Source organism: Carlito syrichta, unplaced genomic scaffold (genome assembly GCF_000164805.1).
Source record: "Carlito syrichta isolate Samal-C Ts95f unplaced genomic scaffold, Tarsius_syrichta-2.0.1 Scaffold309007, whole genome shotgun sequence".
NCBI lineage: Eukaryota > Metazoa > Chordata > Mammalia > Primates > Tarsiidae > Carlito > Carlito syrichta.
In genome coordinates this window covers 128,815-144,317 of record NW_007253103.1, presented here as the reverse complement: position 1 = coordinate 144,317, position 15,503 = coordinate 128,815, and the positions used below count along the sequence as shown (strand labels likewise).

The window sequence follows — 15,503 nt, the reverse complement described above, 5'->3', positions numbered from 1 at the left end:
TGCCCAGGCGGGTCTCGAACCCGCGGGCTCAGGCAATCCACTCACCTCAGCCTCCCAAAGGCGCGGGATTACAGGCTGAGCCACGAGCCCGGCAACATTTACTCTTTTAACTGCCTTTAAGTGTACAATCCACGGCATTAAGTACATTCACAATATTGTGTAACCATCGCCACTGTCTCTTTCCAGAACCTTTTCATAATCTGAAACAGACTCTGTATTCATTAAACATTAACTCCCCATTCCCCATTTCTCCCAGCTCCTGGTAACCTCTCTTCTTTCTGTCTCTATGAATGTGTGCAGTTTAGCTATTTCATGTAAGTAGAATCATACAATATTTGCCCTTTTGTGTCTGGTTGATTTCACTCAGCAAAATGTCTTTAAGTTTTACCAGGGACATGTGTGAGAATTTCATTTCTTCTTATGGTTAGTGGATATTCCAATGTACATACGTACCACATTTTGTTTATCCTGTCACCCATTGATGGACACTGACCTGTTTCCACCTTTTGGCTATTGTGAATAGCGCTGCTGTGGACATTGGTGTACTAGTATCTGTCTGAATCCCTGTGGTTTCTTTCGTTTGTTTTGTTTCATTTTTTAGAGACAGAGTCTCACTCTGCAATCTAGGTTGGATTGCAGTGGCGTGATCATAGCTCACTGCACTCTCAAACTCCTGAGCTCAAGCAATCTTGCCTCGGCTTTCGTAGTAGCAAGCCCCTGTTTTAATACTTTCAGGTATTCATCTAGGAGTGAAGTTGCTGGATCATATGTTAATTCTATGTTGACTTTTTGAGGAATGGCCATACTGTTTTCCATAGAGGCTACACCACTTTATATTCCCACCAGCAATGCACAAGCATTCCTTCTTCACATCCTTACTAACATTTATTTTTTGTTTTGCTTTGTTTGTTTATTCATGAATAGCCATCCTAATGGGTGTACTTTTGATTTACATTTGTCTAATGACTCATAATTATGACCATCTTTTCATGTGCTTATTGGCCATTTGTATATCTTCTGTGGAGAATTGTCTGTTCACGTTTTTTGCTCATTTTTTTAGTTGAGTTGGTTTTTTGTAGTTGAGTTGTAAGAATTCAGTGAGCAAAGATTCTTTGTAGTGGGGACAGAGCTGGGCAGCTAAGGAGCCCAGGGGTAGGTAGGACTGGCCCCAGATTGGGTCTGTGGGGAGCAAGGAGTGTGGGGCAGAACCAGGGACAGGAAATGAGGTCTTTTCATGTCTCAGGGGCACTGGGGAGCCATGGAGTGTTTTTGAGCAAGGGCAGTGACTCTTTTTTGGGAGGAGAGGAGTGACTCTTAAAGGCAGCACTTTGGTAAATTCAGTTAAGCACCGTTATGGCCTAAGGTAAGGCAGGTGGTAGGGAGACAAGTCTCAAGTAAGAAACCATCATTTGGCTGGGTGTGGTGGCTCATGCCTGTAATCCCAACACTTTGAGAGGCTGAGGCAGGAGAACAGCTTGAGCCCAGGCATTTGAGACCAGCCTGGGCAACAAAGTGAGACCTCTTCTCTAAAAAAAAAAAAATTGGCCAGGCGTGGTGGCACAGGCCTGTAGTCCCTGGTACTGGGGAGGCTGCAGCAGAAGGACCGCCTGAGCCCAGGAGGTCGAGGCTATGGTGAGTTGTGATTGTGCTACTGCTCTCCAGCCTGGGCAACAGAGATCTTGACTCTAATAATAACAATAGTAATAATAATGACAACAACAACAAAAATTCTAGCAGAGTGCTTTGGGGTAAGTGACTAGGCCGCTCTAGGATTCAGTTCCTGTTGGCTTGAGTGGTGGGGAGGGGGCAGGGAAGTGGGAGAGGAGGGAGAACCAGCTGTTCATCTTCCTTGCGGCTGCATCCTTGGGGGGCTGGGAAAGCAGAACTTGTGGTGCCAAGGGACCGACAAGGCTTTCTGGGACACGCTCCAAGTGAGGGCATTCCTGGGCACAGCCCAAGCAGCAACGTGGGCTCCTGGCTCCCTGCGGGTGGCTGCCCCACAAGTCCTCAGGAGCCTACCCTCTTGCTGGATTGGCCAGCATGGCAAGTGGGGACACAGGTCTGGACTCCCAGCAGGTGCTGGGGCCGAAGTGCCCAGAGGTGTCCCCAAGTGGCCCTGTGTGCCCCACCAGCCCAGTGCACACAGCCCGCTCAGGCACGAGATCCAGCTATGGGCATCCTGCTCCAGCTTCTCCTCCTGGCCTTTTTCTTCCCACCAGGTAAGCTTCGTGAGCTCAGTGCCCGTGGCACAGGGCTCGGCCTCCACAAGTCCAGCCGTGGGCAGACTGGACTATGCCTGGGTCACAGGCTTGGCTGCTGAGGTTGCGGGAGGGCCCAGGGAGGCAGTGGCTGGGAGCAACCCTGCCAAGCCTCTGAGCAGCCCTGGGGTGATTTACCAGCACCAGGGCCTCGACGAGAGTGGCTCTGAGGGTGCATGCTGGGGACAGGTCAGGGTTTTGGGATACATCTGGGACACCTCCCCCAGGGCAGATCGCAGGGCTCTGTGGTGCCCCTAGGCCTGTATCATCTTCCTCTCTACCCCTGTGCCATCTCTCCCCCAGGCCAGGCCTCATGGGGCGTCTCCAGTCCCAAGGACTTGCAGGGTGTGAAGGGATCTTGCCTGCTCATCCCCTGTGTCTTCAGCTTCCCTGCTGATGTACAGGTGCCTGATGGCATCACAGCCATCTGGTACTATGACTACTCGGGCACACGGCAGGTGGTTAGCCACTCTGTGGACCCCAAGCTGGTAGAGGCACGCTTCCGTGGCCGCGCCCAGCTCATGGGGCTGCCCGAGCACAAGGTGTGCAACCTGCTGCTCAAAGACCTGCGGCCTGAGGACTCGGGCTCCTACAACTTCCGCTTCGAGATCAGCGAAGGCAACCGCTGGTCAGACATGAAAGGCACCACGGTCACGGTGACAGGTGAGGAGGGGTGTGGCCTGGTTAGGGCCCAGAGGGACTCCCACTGGCTCAAGCCCCAGCCCTTGTCCTAAACTACCCCAGCCAACCTCAGCCTCAGTTCCAGCCCCTGCCTAGGCCCAGGCCTGGGTCCCCCTTACATTAATCCACCCACTGGGGCTGGTGGTGGAAGGCTGCCTCTTCTCCTTAAAGCCCCCCTGTGCAGGGCTCTCCCCTCAGCCGGGGTTTCCAGAACAGGAGGTCTCAGGTGTGGTGAGAGGGAGACCTGAGCGTTCCTGTCTCTGTCCTCAGAGGAGCCTTGGGTACCTACCATCGCCTCCCCGGCGGAGCTTCGTGAGGGCACAGAGGTGACCTTCAACTGCTCCACACCCTACGTGTGCCTGCAAGAGGTCAGCCTGCAGTGGCAAGGCCAGGATGCCACTCGCTCTGTCACCTCCAGTCTCCAGAACCTAGAGCCCACCGGAGTCAGCCACCTGGAGACCCTCCACACGGCCCTGTCCTGGCAGGACCATGGCCGGACCCTGCGCTGCCAGCTCTCAGTGGCCAACTACAGGACTCAGGGCGAGATTCACCTCCAAGTGAAGTGTGAGTTATCTGGGGCCACATCCTCGCATCTGGGCACCACTTCTGTGGCTGTTCAAGGGAAACCAGCCCCTCTCCAGCCTGTAGAGACAGACCTCTTGCCCCAACACAAAGCCAGGCTGTACCTGGGCCTCCAGGGTAGGGCAGGTAGAGAGCTACTACCTAGCCCATCAGCCTTGGGTGATGATTCCCTTCTAGCCTCTGCTGGCTTCGAAGGGCTTGTCCTCAAGGCCAGGCTGGACAGAGAAGGGGAGGCACAAAGGGCCAGGGAACAGGTGCTCCCAAGCAGCTTTGATGTTGGCAGCAAGTGCCGCCAGACCTAGCCCAGCTCTGGAGCATGCTAGGGTGATAGGGTTCACCCCTTTCCTGCCTGAAGCCAGTGTTGCCCCACTGGCCGAGTGTCAGTGGGGAGGAAGCCCAAGTTTCCGGTGGGTATGCATCTTCCCATCCCAGTGAAATAGCGCAGCCTGTTCTAGAACAATCGCTGTTCACAGGCTTCACACTGCTGGCTCCACCACCCACTAGATGAGCAAGTTTGAGCAAGTGACTTGCCTCCCAGAGCCTCTCTTTTCACATCTATGTGGTGAAGATAACAATAAATGGTTCCTATCCCATAGAGTCATGAGGAAAATGGAAGGAGGGACCCAGGGGAGGCAGTTAGAAGAGCCTGGCACATATTAAATACTTGAGGCCAGGTGTAGCATCTCATGCCTATAATCCTAGCACTTTGGCAGGCCAAGGACCACTTGAGGCCAGGAGTTTGCAACCAACCCAGGCAACATAGCAAGACACTGTCTCTACAAAAAACAAAACAAAATAAAATTAGCTGGGCATGGTGGTGCACACCTGTAGTCCCAGCTATTCAGGAGGCTGAGGGAGAGGATCATTTGAACCCAGGACTGCACTGCAGCCTGGGTAACAGTGTGACCTCGTCTCTAAAACAAATACAACAAAAACAGCCAAATAACTATGGAAAATATTTTCAACTATTGAAAACATTAGTTATTATTAGCATATTTACACAGAGAGAGGTTTTGGAACAAGATATAAAGAAATGCAGTTTTTTCATATTTTTGGCCCCTTCCTTACAATTTGGGTAGAGCTAGTTTGAAACCGCCTTTGGGCCCCTCCCACTAGGTTGCTGGTCCCTTGCCAGTAGCTTCCACGGGCCACTAAAGCCAGCAGTGAGGTGCCCATGGCTGTGCTGGGAAACAGAGAGTTATGGATGGCGGTATAGGCTGGACACTAGGCCAAGTATCACATTTCTCAGGCTCTCAGTGGAGAAAGAAGAATGTAGAATGTGTCAGAGGCAGACAGAGATAGGCAGACAGGGCTCGCCCTAGACAGAGACTCAGTGGGACTGGTGTTTTATCTGGGTGCACCTCCTTAGGGCAGAGCTTTGAAAGTAGGGAAAGAAGTGCCATCCCCTACCCTCCCCATGCACCTGACACTCCCCATCATGCCTTGCAGATGCCCCCAAGGGCGTGAAGATTCTCCTCAGCCCCTCAGGGCAGAACATCCTTCCAGGTGAGCCTGTCACACTCACCTGCCAGGCGAACAGCAGCTACCCCACGGTCCATTCCATTAAGTGGCTCAAGGATGGGGTGCACCTCAAAGCTGAGGGCCGAGTGCTGCAGTTGTCCCAGGCTGCCTGGAGCGATGCCGGCGTCTACACTTGCCAAGCTGAGAACAGTGTGGGTTCTTCGGTCTCGCCTCCCATCAGCCTCCACATCTTCAGTGAGTTCTGGGGGAGGCTGCGTGTTGGCCAGAGAGTAGGGAGAGCTCCAGGCCGCTGGAGCTGAAGGGGGCCAGACCAGGCCAGGGCAGAGACTGGCGTAGCTTGGTGTCTCCTGGGATGCAGGTGTGGAGTCCCAGCCCTGCCGTCTTGTGATTCAGATGACAGCACGTTCCTGCAGGGCGGAATGTTGGGAGGACCCTGGCAAACAGGACAAAGAGATGCCAGGCAATCCCAAAGGCTCCGTGCAGAGGTGGGGTGGTGTAGAATGTGCAAAGCTTGAGGCTTTGCCGCAACCTAAAGACTCTCAGGGGCAGGGTTGGAAGTCAGTTGGGGTCCCCCAGCGTGCACTGTGCTGCCCTTGCAGCGGCCGAGGTCCAGGTGAGCCCCACAGGCCCCGTCCTGGAGAGCCAGACAGTGACCCTGACCTGCAACACACCCAAGGAGGCGCCCAGTGACCTCCGCTACAGCTGGTACAAGAACAACATCCTGCTGGAGGACGCCCACGCCCAAACCCTCCAGCTGCGTTCGGTCACTAGGGACGACACCGGCTTCTACGTATGCGAGGTGCGGAACACCCAGGGCAGCGAGCGCTCTGGCCCCGCCAGCGTGGTGGTCAACCGTAAGTGGACGTGGCCAGAGCAGGGCCAGATGGAAGAGCTCCCACAGGAGGGTTGGGGTCCTGGGCATGGGAGCTTCCAGGTCGCTTTACTTGGATGAGGGCCCTGCAGCCAGGTGGCCTTGAGCTCAAGTTCCAGCTCTGCACACCTGGGCAAGGCTTTGCCCTCTCTGGCCTGTTTCTTCCTATTTTGTAATGGTTTTTCATTTGGAAGTAAGTTTGAACCTAGGAAAAGTTGTAAGAGTAATACAAAGAATGATCATATCACATACCTCTAACCTTGATTTCCCATGCATTAACATTTTGCCATATTTATCGTCTCTCTCTCTCTTTCTATACACATATGTATATATGTGCACTTATATATGCATTTGTGTACACACATGTACTCTCTATGTAAACACATGCATACATATGCACTCTATATACATGCACATACATGTTATCTATCGATCTATCAATCTATCTGTCTGATCGATAGATCGGTTAGTCTATAGGTCAGTTAATCTATCCATCTATCTATCTATAGGTTGGTTAGTCTATAGGTCAGTTAGTGTATCTATCTATCTGTCTGTCTATCTATCTATCTATCTACTATCTATCTATCTACGTACCTACCTACCTGCATATTTATATTCCCAAAGTTGCAGCCATGATTCCTCTTTCTTACGGTTTCTCAGCGTGTATTTCCTAAGCTCATTCTCTTACATAAACACCATGCAATGATACAATCAGGAAATTTAACATTGGTAGAAGACCATGACCTAACCCACCGTCCATACTCAAATGTTACCAACTGACGCACTCATGTCTTCTAGAGTTATTTTTCCCTGGTTCAGGATCCATTGCACCCATTGCATTTGGTTGTTATGCCTCATCATTCTTTTCTAACTGAGAGAGTTCTCAGTCTTTCCTTGTCTTTCTTGACATTGAAACTTGAAGAGTAAAGGCCAGTCACTCTGTGGAGGTCCCTCAGTTTGTGTCTGCCTGGCTCAAGGGTGCTGAGATTACACACGTCAGGCAGGAAGCTGTGTCTCCTCGGTGCATCCTGTCAGGAGGCACACAGAGTCAGCTTGTTGCATTGCTGATGATGTTCACTTTGGTCACTTGGTTAAGGTGCCAAACCTCGCCAGGTCTCTCTGTCAGTTTTCTCTTACTTACTTATTTATTTACTTATTTATTTATTTTTGAGTTGGAGTCTCACTCTGTCTCCCGGGCTAGAGTGCATGGGTACACTCATGGCCACCTCATTCTTGACCTGCTGAACTCAGGTGATCCTTCCACCTCAGCCTTTCAAGTAGCTGGAACTACAGGCATGCACCACCATGCCTGGCTGATTTTTTTACTTATTGTAGCAACGAGGTCTCGTCAAGTTGCCCAGGCTAGTCTCGATCTCGTGTGCTCAGGCAATCCTCTCACCTCGTCCTCTCAGGGTGCTGGGATGATAGACATGAGTGACCATGCCTGGCCAATTTTCTTATCTTTAAGGTGGGTCCCCTGAACCTGTGCTGCCCTTGCAGTGGCCGAGGTCCACTGCAAGGAGGTCCACTGCAGGGTGACCACAAGCATTGACTGGGATGACAGTGTTTGCCCAACCTAGTCGAGGACAAAGGTGTACTCAGCAGGTGCTCAGGGGCTCCGGGGATTGCCTCCCTTTCAGGGCATTGTGGGGCAAAGGGCTGTGGGGGTGACAGGCTATAACAGGGTATCCACGGGGTGTCCTTGTCTGAAGGTAACAGACCTGCCTCTTGTCTCTACACAGATCCACCACTCGCCCCAGACCTGACTGCCTTCCTGGAGACACAGGTGGGGCTTGTGGGCATCTTTCACTGCTCCGTGGTCAGTGAGCCCCTGGCGGCACTGGTGCTGTCACATGGGGGCCTTATCCTGGCATCCACCTCTGGGGAGAGTGATTACAGCCCACGCTTCAGTGTCACCTTTGCTCCCAACTCCCTGCACTTGGAGGTTCGAGACCTGGAACTAGCTGACAGTGGGGAGTACACGTGTCTGGCCTCCAACTCCTTTGGAAATGCCACCTCTACCCTGGACTTCCATGCCAATAGTAAGATGGGCACAAGTGGCCAGGGGGCGTGGAGGGAGCCTGAGGAGGAGGCCTGCTCTGGCCTCTTTCTTCTAGAAATCCAGTGGACTCAATCAAGGGGCTGAACTAGTTGGCTAGGTCACATCAAAGACCAGGGCTACACAATCATCCCGACCTCAGAGGTTCCTGGAAGTCAAGGGAGAAAGGGAAATGCGTATCATTCCTTTTTAATATTCTGACTCTAAACTCGGAGAGTCCTTCATTAGCATTCATTTATCTTTATTTATAAAACTTTTGGCCAGGCTCGGTGGCTCAGCCTGTAATCCCAGCACTTTGGGAGGCCGAGGCAAGTGGATTGCCTGAGCCTGCGATTTCGAGACCAGCCCAGGAAACTTGGCAAGACCTCATCTCTACAATAAACCAAAAATTAGCCAGGCGTAGTAGCACGTGCCTGTAGTTCCAGCTACTTGGAAGGCTGAGGCGGAAGGATTGCCGGAGCCCAGGAGGTCGAAGTTGGGGTGGCTGTGAGCATGCCACTGTCTGGGTGATGGAGAGACTCCAACTAAAAAAAAAAAAACAAACTTTTAGGGCAGGCTCTGTGGTAAGTGTCAGATGTGGGAGGCAAAACAGAGAAGTAAGGTCTTCCAACTCTTGGTGCCCCCACTGCCCTTCCCTTATCCTGAGGCCGTGGTAGACAAAGCTACTTGATCAAGACAGGTTATTGACGTAAGCCTGGCCTCTAGCTCAGAGTCTTAACTGCGCTGCAGCCAGCTACTACTGATGATACGAATGGGCATTCAAGGCCAAGCCCTCCTGATCTGCCACAAAGCCCAGACCCACCTAGAGTCATGTGGGGAGAGGAGAACCCTGGCGAGCTCCCCGCACTGGGTGGCATGGGGGGGCAGGAACCCTCATCTTACAGCCTTTCCTCTCTGGCCAGCGGCCCGCCTCCTCATCCGCCCGGCAGCAGAGGTGGTGGAAGGGCAGGCGGTGACGCTGAGCTGTAGGAGTGGCCTGAGCCCCATGCCGGAGGTCCGCTTCTCCTGGTACCGGAACGGAGCCCTGCTTCTCGAGGGGCCCAGCAGCAGCTTCCAGCTCCTCGCGGCCTCCAGCACCGATGCCGGCTCATACCACTGTCGGGCCCAGGACGGCCACAGCGCCAGTGACCCCTCTCCACCTGCCGTTCTCACCGTGCTCTGTGAGCAGCCTCACCCCGGCCACAGCCTGCTGTAGGAGAATCAACCCCCCCCCCCGCTGGGACTCACCAGCCACCCCACCTCCTCCAGGCCCTCCTGACCTTGTCCTGCCCTGGGGGTCTACACCAGGAAGGGGATCACAGGCGGGCCACCAAGAACATGGGGCGTGAGGCTGGGCCTTGTCTACCTCCTGGTGTCTCACTTTCCAGTCCCTAGCCTCAAACCCGCTGTGGGCATGGAATCCAAGCTTTGTCTCCCTGGGGGGGACCCGGGACACCATGCTCTTACATGTGTGCACACGTGTTATAGGCTTCACCCTCATGGGCTCCCATAGACACGAAGGCAGAACCCCTCAGCACAGGGACAGACCAAACCCTCTGTGTCCTGTCAAGGGTAGGGGCTCCACCTTAGCCCAAGGGCCAGAGTAATTGTAGAAGGTCTCCCCGGTTACATGTGTGCCGGAGTCATGTCCTGGGACTGTCAGAGGAACTCCAGGGTTTTCTGGTGTCTGAGTGAGACCACATGGTGGCCTTGGCTGGTGGCTCCCTTTTGCCCTGTGGAAGTTTTTAGGAAGAGGCCATTTTAGGCTATATCAAGTCTCACGGAGTTGGCTGGGAGATCAGGGATAAGAGGCAGCATAGATCTTGGGGGAGGCTCCATGGCAAGCTGCGGGGTGCAGGGTGAGAGCAGAGAGCAAGCCCCCTGGGGATTGCTAGGTAGGCACCTTGCTTGGGAAGGCGGGTAGACCATACAACGCCTTTGTCCAAGCTGGAAGATGGTGCTACTTCTTCTGGGAAGATTCCGCTGGCACCAAGGCAAAGCTTAGCTTGAGGAGCACGGGCTGCTTGTCTGGCTGCTCTTGTGCAGTGCACAGCCTAGCCTACACAGCTGTTTGCAGCAACTCTGAGACATGCCCTTGTCCGTTGTGTTCTGGGAGTCTGGCCAAGCTTGAGTGGACCTGAGGGGCTCCAGCAGCAGCCGTGGGACGAATGTCCATGTTCTTCCCTTCCACAGACCCCCCACGCCAGCCCATACTCACCGCCCGGCTGGACCTCGATGCTGCTGGAGTCGGGGCCGGACGACAAGGCCTCCTCTTGTGCCGTGTGGACAGTGATCCCCCAGCCCAGCTGCGTCTGCTCCACAAAGACCATGTTGTGGCCACTTCCCTGCCATTGGAGGGTGGCTGCAGCACCTGTGGGGGCTGTTCCCCACGAATGAAGGTCACCAGAGCCCCTAACTTGCTTCGTGTGGAAATTCGTGACCCAGTGCTGGAGGATGAGGGCATATACCTCTGTGAGGCCAGCAATGCCCTGGGCAATGCCAGTGCCTTGGCCACCTTCAATGCCCAGGGTGAGTCATGGCTTGGGAACAGGGGCTGGAGCTCTGGACTATTCCTCTGCTCTGATGAGGGTCTACTCAGGAAAACCCACCTCTCTTCAGCAGTGGGAGGAGGCAAAGCTACCCCTGTGACAGGAGTGGGGGAGCCCTGGGAACCTCTATGCCTCCCCCACATTGAGGGAGGTCAAACCTACTCCTTCCTGTGCTTGGTTGTCAGGCAGGGGACAGGCCTGGGGGGCAAGGCTGGTCTCTGAGGAGGGGGTCCCAGATGGGACAGCTGGCTGTCTAGTTGTCTTTCCCTTGTGGTGCACCCCTTCTCTGTCCAGCACCCCACTCATTCCCCATGGCCTGCTTCTCACAGGCTCCCCTGTGAGCATATTTGCTTTCCTTCCCGACTCTACGAGCACCCCAGGGGCCTCTTTCCCTTTCCTTCCAGGCCGGGAGTCTGGTCCATTGGCTCCTAGGATGGGGAGAGGGTGCTCACAGTGAGACTTCTCTGAAGTGAGCTGTGGCTGCCCGCTTTCCAGCCACTGTCCTGATCGTCTCACCGTCGGACACCCTGCGGGAGGGTGCGGAGGCCAATCTGACTTGCAACGTGAGCCGGGAAGCCACTGGCAGCCCTGCCAACTTCTCCTGGTTCCGGAATGGAGCGCTGTGGGCCCAGGGCCCCCTGGAGACTATGAGGCTGATGCCCGTGGCCAGAACCGATGCTGCCATCTACGCCTGCCACATCCTTGCTGAGGCTGGTGCCCAGCTCTCCTCTCCTGTGGTCCTGAGTGTGCTCTGTGGGTGACCAACAAGGGCAGCCTGGGGTCTTGGAGGGTGGAGTGGTGGTCTGAGGGAAAACAGGCTGGGGATGAGGTTTTGGGAAACCTGGGATGTGTGTGGGGCGGGGAGAGGCATAATGTGGCTGCTGGGATGGGGAGAGCTAGGCTAGGGTGGCCTGAACTCCCCTGTTCCTGCAGATCCCCCAGACCCTCCGAAACTGTCAGCCCTCCTGGATGTGGGCCAGGGTCATATGGCCGTGTTTGTTTGCACTGTGGACAGCCGCCCCCTGGCCCAGCTGGTCCTCTTCCACGGGGAGCATCTCTTGGCCACCAGCCTGGGACCCCAGCTCCCATCCCGTGGCCGGCTCCAGGCCAAGGCCACAGCCAACTCCCTCCAGCTCGAAGTCCGAGAACTAAGCCTTGGAGACTCTGGCAGCTATCGCTGTGAGGCCACAAATGTTCTTGGATCAGCCAATACCTCACTCTTCTTCCAAGTTCGAGGTGAGTGTTAGTTTTCTTTTTTTTGAGTCAGAGTCTCACCTTGTTGCCCAGGCTGGAGTGCAGTGGCATGCTTATGGCCACCACAGCCTAGACCTGCTGGGCTCAAGCAATCCTTCCGCCTCAGCCTTCCAAGTAGCTGGAACTACAGGCATGTAACATCATGCCCGGGTATTTTTTTATCTATTGTAGAGATGAAGTCTCGCCAAGTTGCCTAGGCTAGTCTCAAACCACTGGGCTCAGGCAATTCTCTCGCCTCCGCCTCCCAAATTGCTGGAATTACAGGAGCGAGTCACCACACCACCGGCAGTGCAGTTTTCTGAAGATGTGATAGACTCTGATATCTTGGGGGCTACTCAGACTAGGGGGCTAGTCAGACTTTGGGCTGAGTGCTGTTGATCTCGTGCAGAGATGTGAATCTTTTCCAGTATTACTTAGGGAACAGTTTCTAGCCAGCCCACAGAAGGCCTCCTTTTGCCTCCAACTAGGTATTTTCACCTGTAATAACTGCAGCAGCCACTAAGAGGCAGTGACAATTCACAAGGTGGCTTGTTTGGTTGGAGCACCTCCTGACAGAACTTACTCTGTAATAAAATAATTTTGTTATATAGTATACATTAGTACAAAACCTAGTATATGTATATTATGCATACATGTGTATGTATATGATACAGATATACATATATATATTCTCACACATAATATATTCATAGACTTCATTCATATACATATATACATATATATGCACATATATATTATCTATAAAAATCACCCCTAAGAAAATAAGCTGGGAAAAAGGAAAGATAATACTCATAATGTAAAGGCCAAAGAAAAACACATGCTTCTCCCACAATGACCCACAACATCAAATTTTGGACATTTACTTTGAGCTTTGGTTCAGTGTAGATTTTCTTATTTATTACATTCATTTCATAGGCAGAAAACTTGGGGGTCAGAGTGTTAGGAGCTTGCTCCAAGTCACACGCTTCTGCTAGCTCTGGACTAATGCAGGTCTGGTCCCAGGCACAGCCTGTGCTCTCACTGACCACTCCAACTGTCCCTCCATCTCACTCCCCCCACTCTGGGCACCTCCTACTTCAGACCCAAGGGAAAGAGCTGCCTGTTGCTCAGTCCCCAGTTCCTGGGCTCTCATGGCCTGGAGTCTGGGTGCAGAGTTGGGCTGAGAAGGGTGAAGTGCATTCAAGATCATGCAGCTGTTAAACTCCCCTTCCAAGCCCTCAGCCACCCATGCTGAGTCCAGCTCCAGGTCAGGACCGTGGCCTTGGGCATGACCTAAATCCCTCCCTCTATAGTGCTTTACGGGTTGAACCAACACTTGTCAAGAGGTAGCTTATGCAGGCGCTGTGCCTGGCACTGGGGTTTCAGGTCACACAAGCCTATCGTCCATGAGGCTCAAGCTCTGATAGGTGAGATATGACTAACAGAGCAAAACCATCCCATCAGGTGGTGGGAGCTAAGTGCAAGGGCAGAATGCATGGGACAGAAGAGACCCAGGCAACTGGATTGGGCAATAGTCTGGAGGGAGGCTGAGGCTCTGAGACACCGGGCAGGGGTCTTACAGTCCTATGTGGACACACTGTGCAAGGTATCACAGAGAGCTCTCACCTGCTCGGTTTCCCCCTGCAGGAGCCTGGGTCCATGTGTCACCATCACCTGAACTCCGGGAGGGCCAGGCCGTGGTCCTGAGCTGCCGGGTACCCACAGGTGCTCCTGAGGGGACCTCATATCGCTGGTATCGGGATGGCCAGCCCCTCCAGGAGTCGACCTCCGCCACACTTCGCTTTACAGCCATCACTTTGACACAAGCTGGGGCCTATCACTGTCAAGCCCAGGCCCCAGACTTGGCCACCACAAGTTTGGCCACCCCTGTCAGCCTCCATGTGTCCTGTAAGGGCTTTTATCCATCTACTTTTGGGGGAGGGAATGCAGGCTCCTGGTCCTGGACTCTGCCACTGTGACAGAGCCCTGGATGAGGCACCCCCGGGCAGGGTCCTGACCACTCCCCACCCATGTAGACACCCCACGCCAGGTCATGCTCACCACCTTGATGGACACAGGCCCTGGGCGACTGGGCCTCCTCCTGTGCCGTGTGGACAGTGACCCTCCAGCCCAGCTACGTCTGCTCCACGGGGACCGCCTCGTGGCTTCCACCCTACAAGGTGTGGGGGAGCCTGCAGGTGGCTCTTCCCGGCTGCGGGTGGCTGTAGCCCCCAACACACTGCGTGTGGAGATTCACCAGGCAGTGCTGGAGGACGAGGGCATCTATACCTGTGAGGCCACCAACAACCTGGGCCAGGCCTCAGCCTCAGCTGACTTTGATGCCCAAGGTCAGTGTGATGTCTAAGTGTGTGTGTTTGTTGTGTGTGTGTGCACACATGCTTGCATATGTGACTCCTTTAAGAGAGGAAAGGAGGTGGGAGAGAATTCTCGAAGCCTTGGGTTTCACAGAAGAGCCTTTTTAAAATACTGAATTTGACACATATGCCCAGTGGATAAAACTGAACAGAAAGAGGGTCTCCAGGAAGAATGCACTGCAGGGCAGGGAGCACTGTGTTCTCTCCACTTGCCTTCCACCAGGGTCATGAAGGGGCTCGGGGCTCTGCAGAGATGCCCTTGGGACCACTCGAGAGCTCATGAGCTGTTGCCCAATCTCAGACCCTGAGCCCCATTTACAGGCGGGCCACCTGAGGCTCTCAGGAGCCAAGGCGTTCCCCAGCAATAGTGGCAACTTGTCCACATGGAGACACAGCCTCAAGACCCTCACTGGTGTCCTGGGACCTCTCTCTCTACAGCTGTGAGTGTGCAGGTGTGGCCTGGGACCACCGTGCATGAGGGGCAGTGGGTGAACCTGACCTGCCTCGTGTGGACCACCCGCCTGGTCCAGCTCACCTACACGTGGTACCAGGACAGGCAGCAGCGCCCAGGTGCCCACTCTATCTCCCTGCCCAATGTCACGGTCACAGATGCCACCTCCTACCGTTGTGGCGTGGGCTCTCCTGACAAGGCACCCCGCATCTCCAGACCTGTCACCCTGGATGTCCTCTGTGAGTCTGGTTTGCTGCACAGTGGGTCTGGAAAGAATGGCAGCAGCCCACAGGGATCAGGAATGGCCCTCAGTCCCTAGCCAGCCGGTGGAGCATTCACTGGATGAGGAGTATGAGGGTGGAGGGGTCCTGGGGATAAATTCTGTCCAGGCAGAGGAGCAGGCAACTCGGGGCTATTGGCTGGGGAGGGGTGGAACAAGGCCTCCTGGGTTCAAATGCTACCTGCAAACCAGCCTCCCCAAGGCTGCTGCCTCTGGGCTCCTTGAACGTTGCCTCTCATGCCCTGCAGACGCGCCCCGAAGCCTGCACCTGACCTACCTCCTGGAGAGCCGTGGCGGGCAGCTGGCCCTGGTACTGTGTACCGTGGACAGCCACCCGCCTGCCCAGCTGACCCTCAGCCATGCCGGCCGCATCTTGGCCTCCTCAACTGCAAACTCTGACCCCAACATCCTGCGCCTAGAGCTGCGTGAGCCACGGCCCAGTGATGAGGGTCACTACAGCTGCTCCGCCCGCAGCCCTCTGGGCCAGGTGAACGCGTCCCTGGAGCTGCAGCTGGAGGGTGAGTCAGGGCCCAAGCCAAGCCCACAGGGGCGGGAGCCAACTGTGGTGCCTGGATGGGCCCTGCTGACCCTGTCCTCCTTGGTACAGGTGTGTGGGTAACCCTGGCTCCATCAGCTGCTGTCCCCGAGGGGGCCTCCGTCACAGTGACCTGTGAGGACCCCGCTGCCCACCCACCCACCCTCT

General features: G+C 54.6%; 1 protein-coding gene across 1 annotated transcript in view; it reads left to right on the top strand.

Annotated features, from left to right (window-relative positions):
- The first annotated feature begins 2,170 nt into the window (after positions 1-2,170).
- Positions 2,171-15,503, top strand: part of SIGLEC1 (sialic acid binding Ig like lectin 1) — a 17,395-nt gene continuing 4,062 nt past the window's right edge. Inside the window, 15 exon segments of the mRNA XM_008066566.1 lie at positions 2,171-2,219; positions 2,562-2,921; positions 3,210-3,503; positions 4,971-5,237; positions 5,603-5,857; positions 7,617-7,916; positions 8,836-9,093; positions 10,106-10,441; positions 10,957-11,214; positions 11,395-11,697; positions 13,342-13,602; positions 13,731-14,042; positions 14,508-14,759; positions 15,049-15,318; positions 15,408-15,503. The exon segment at positions 15,408-15,503 is cut by the window's right edge and continues 46 nt beyond it. Coding sequence (XP_008064757.1) covers positions 2,171-2,219; positions 2,562-2,921; positions 3,210-3,503; positions 4,971-5,237; positions 5,603-5,857; positions 7,617-7,916; positions 8,836-9,093; positions 10,106-10,441; positions 10,957-11,214; positions 11,395-11,697; positions 13,342-13,602; positions 13,731-14,042; positions 14,508-14,759; positions 15,049-15,318; positions 15,408-15,503 — 3,871 coding nt within the window.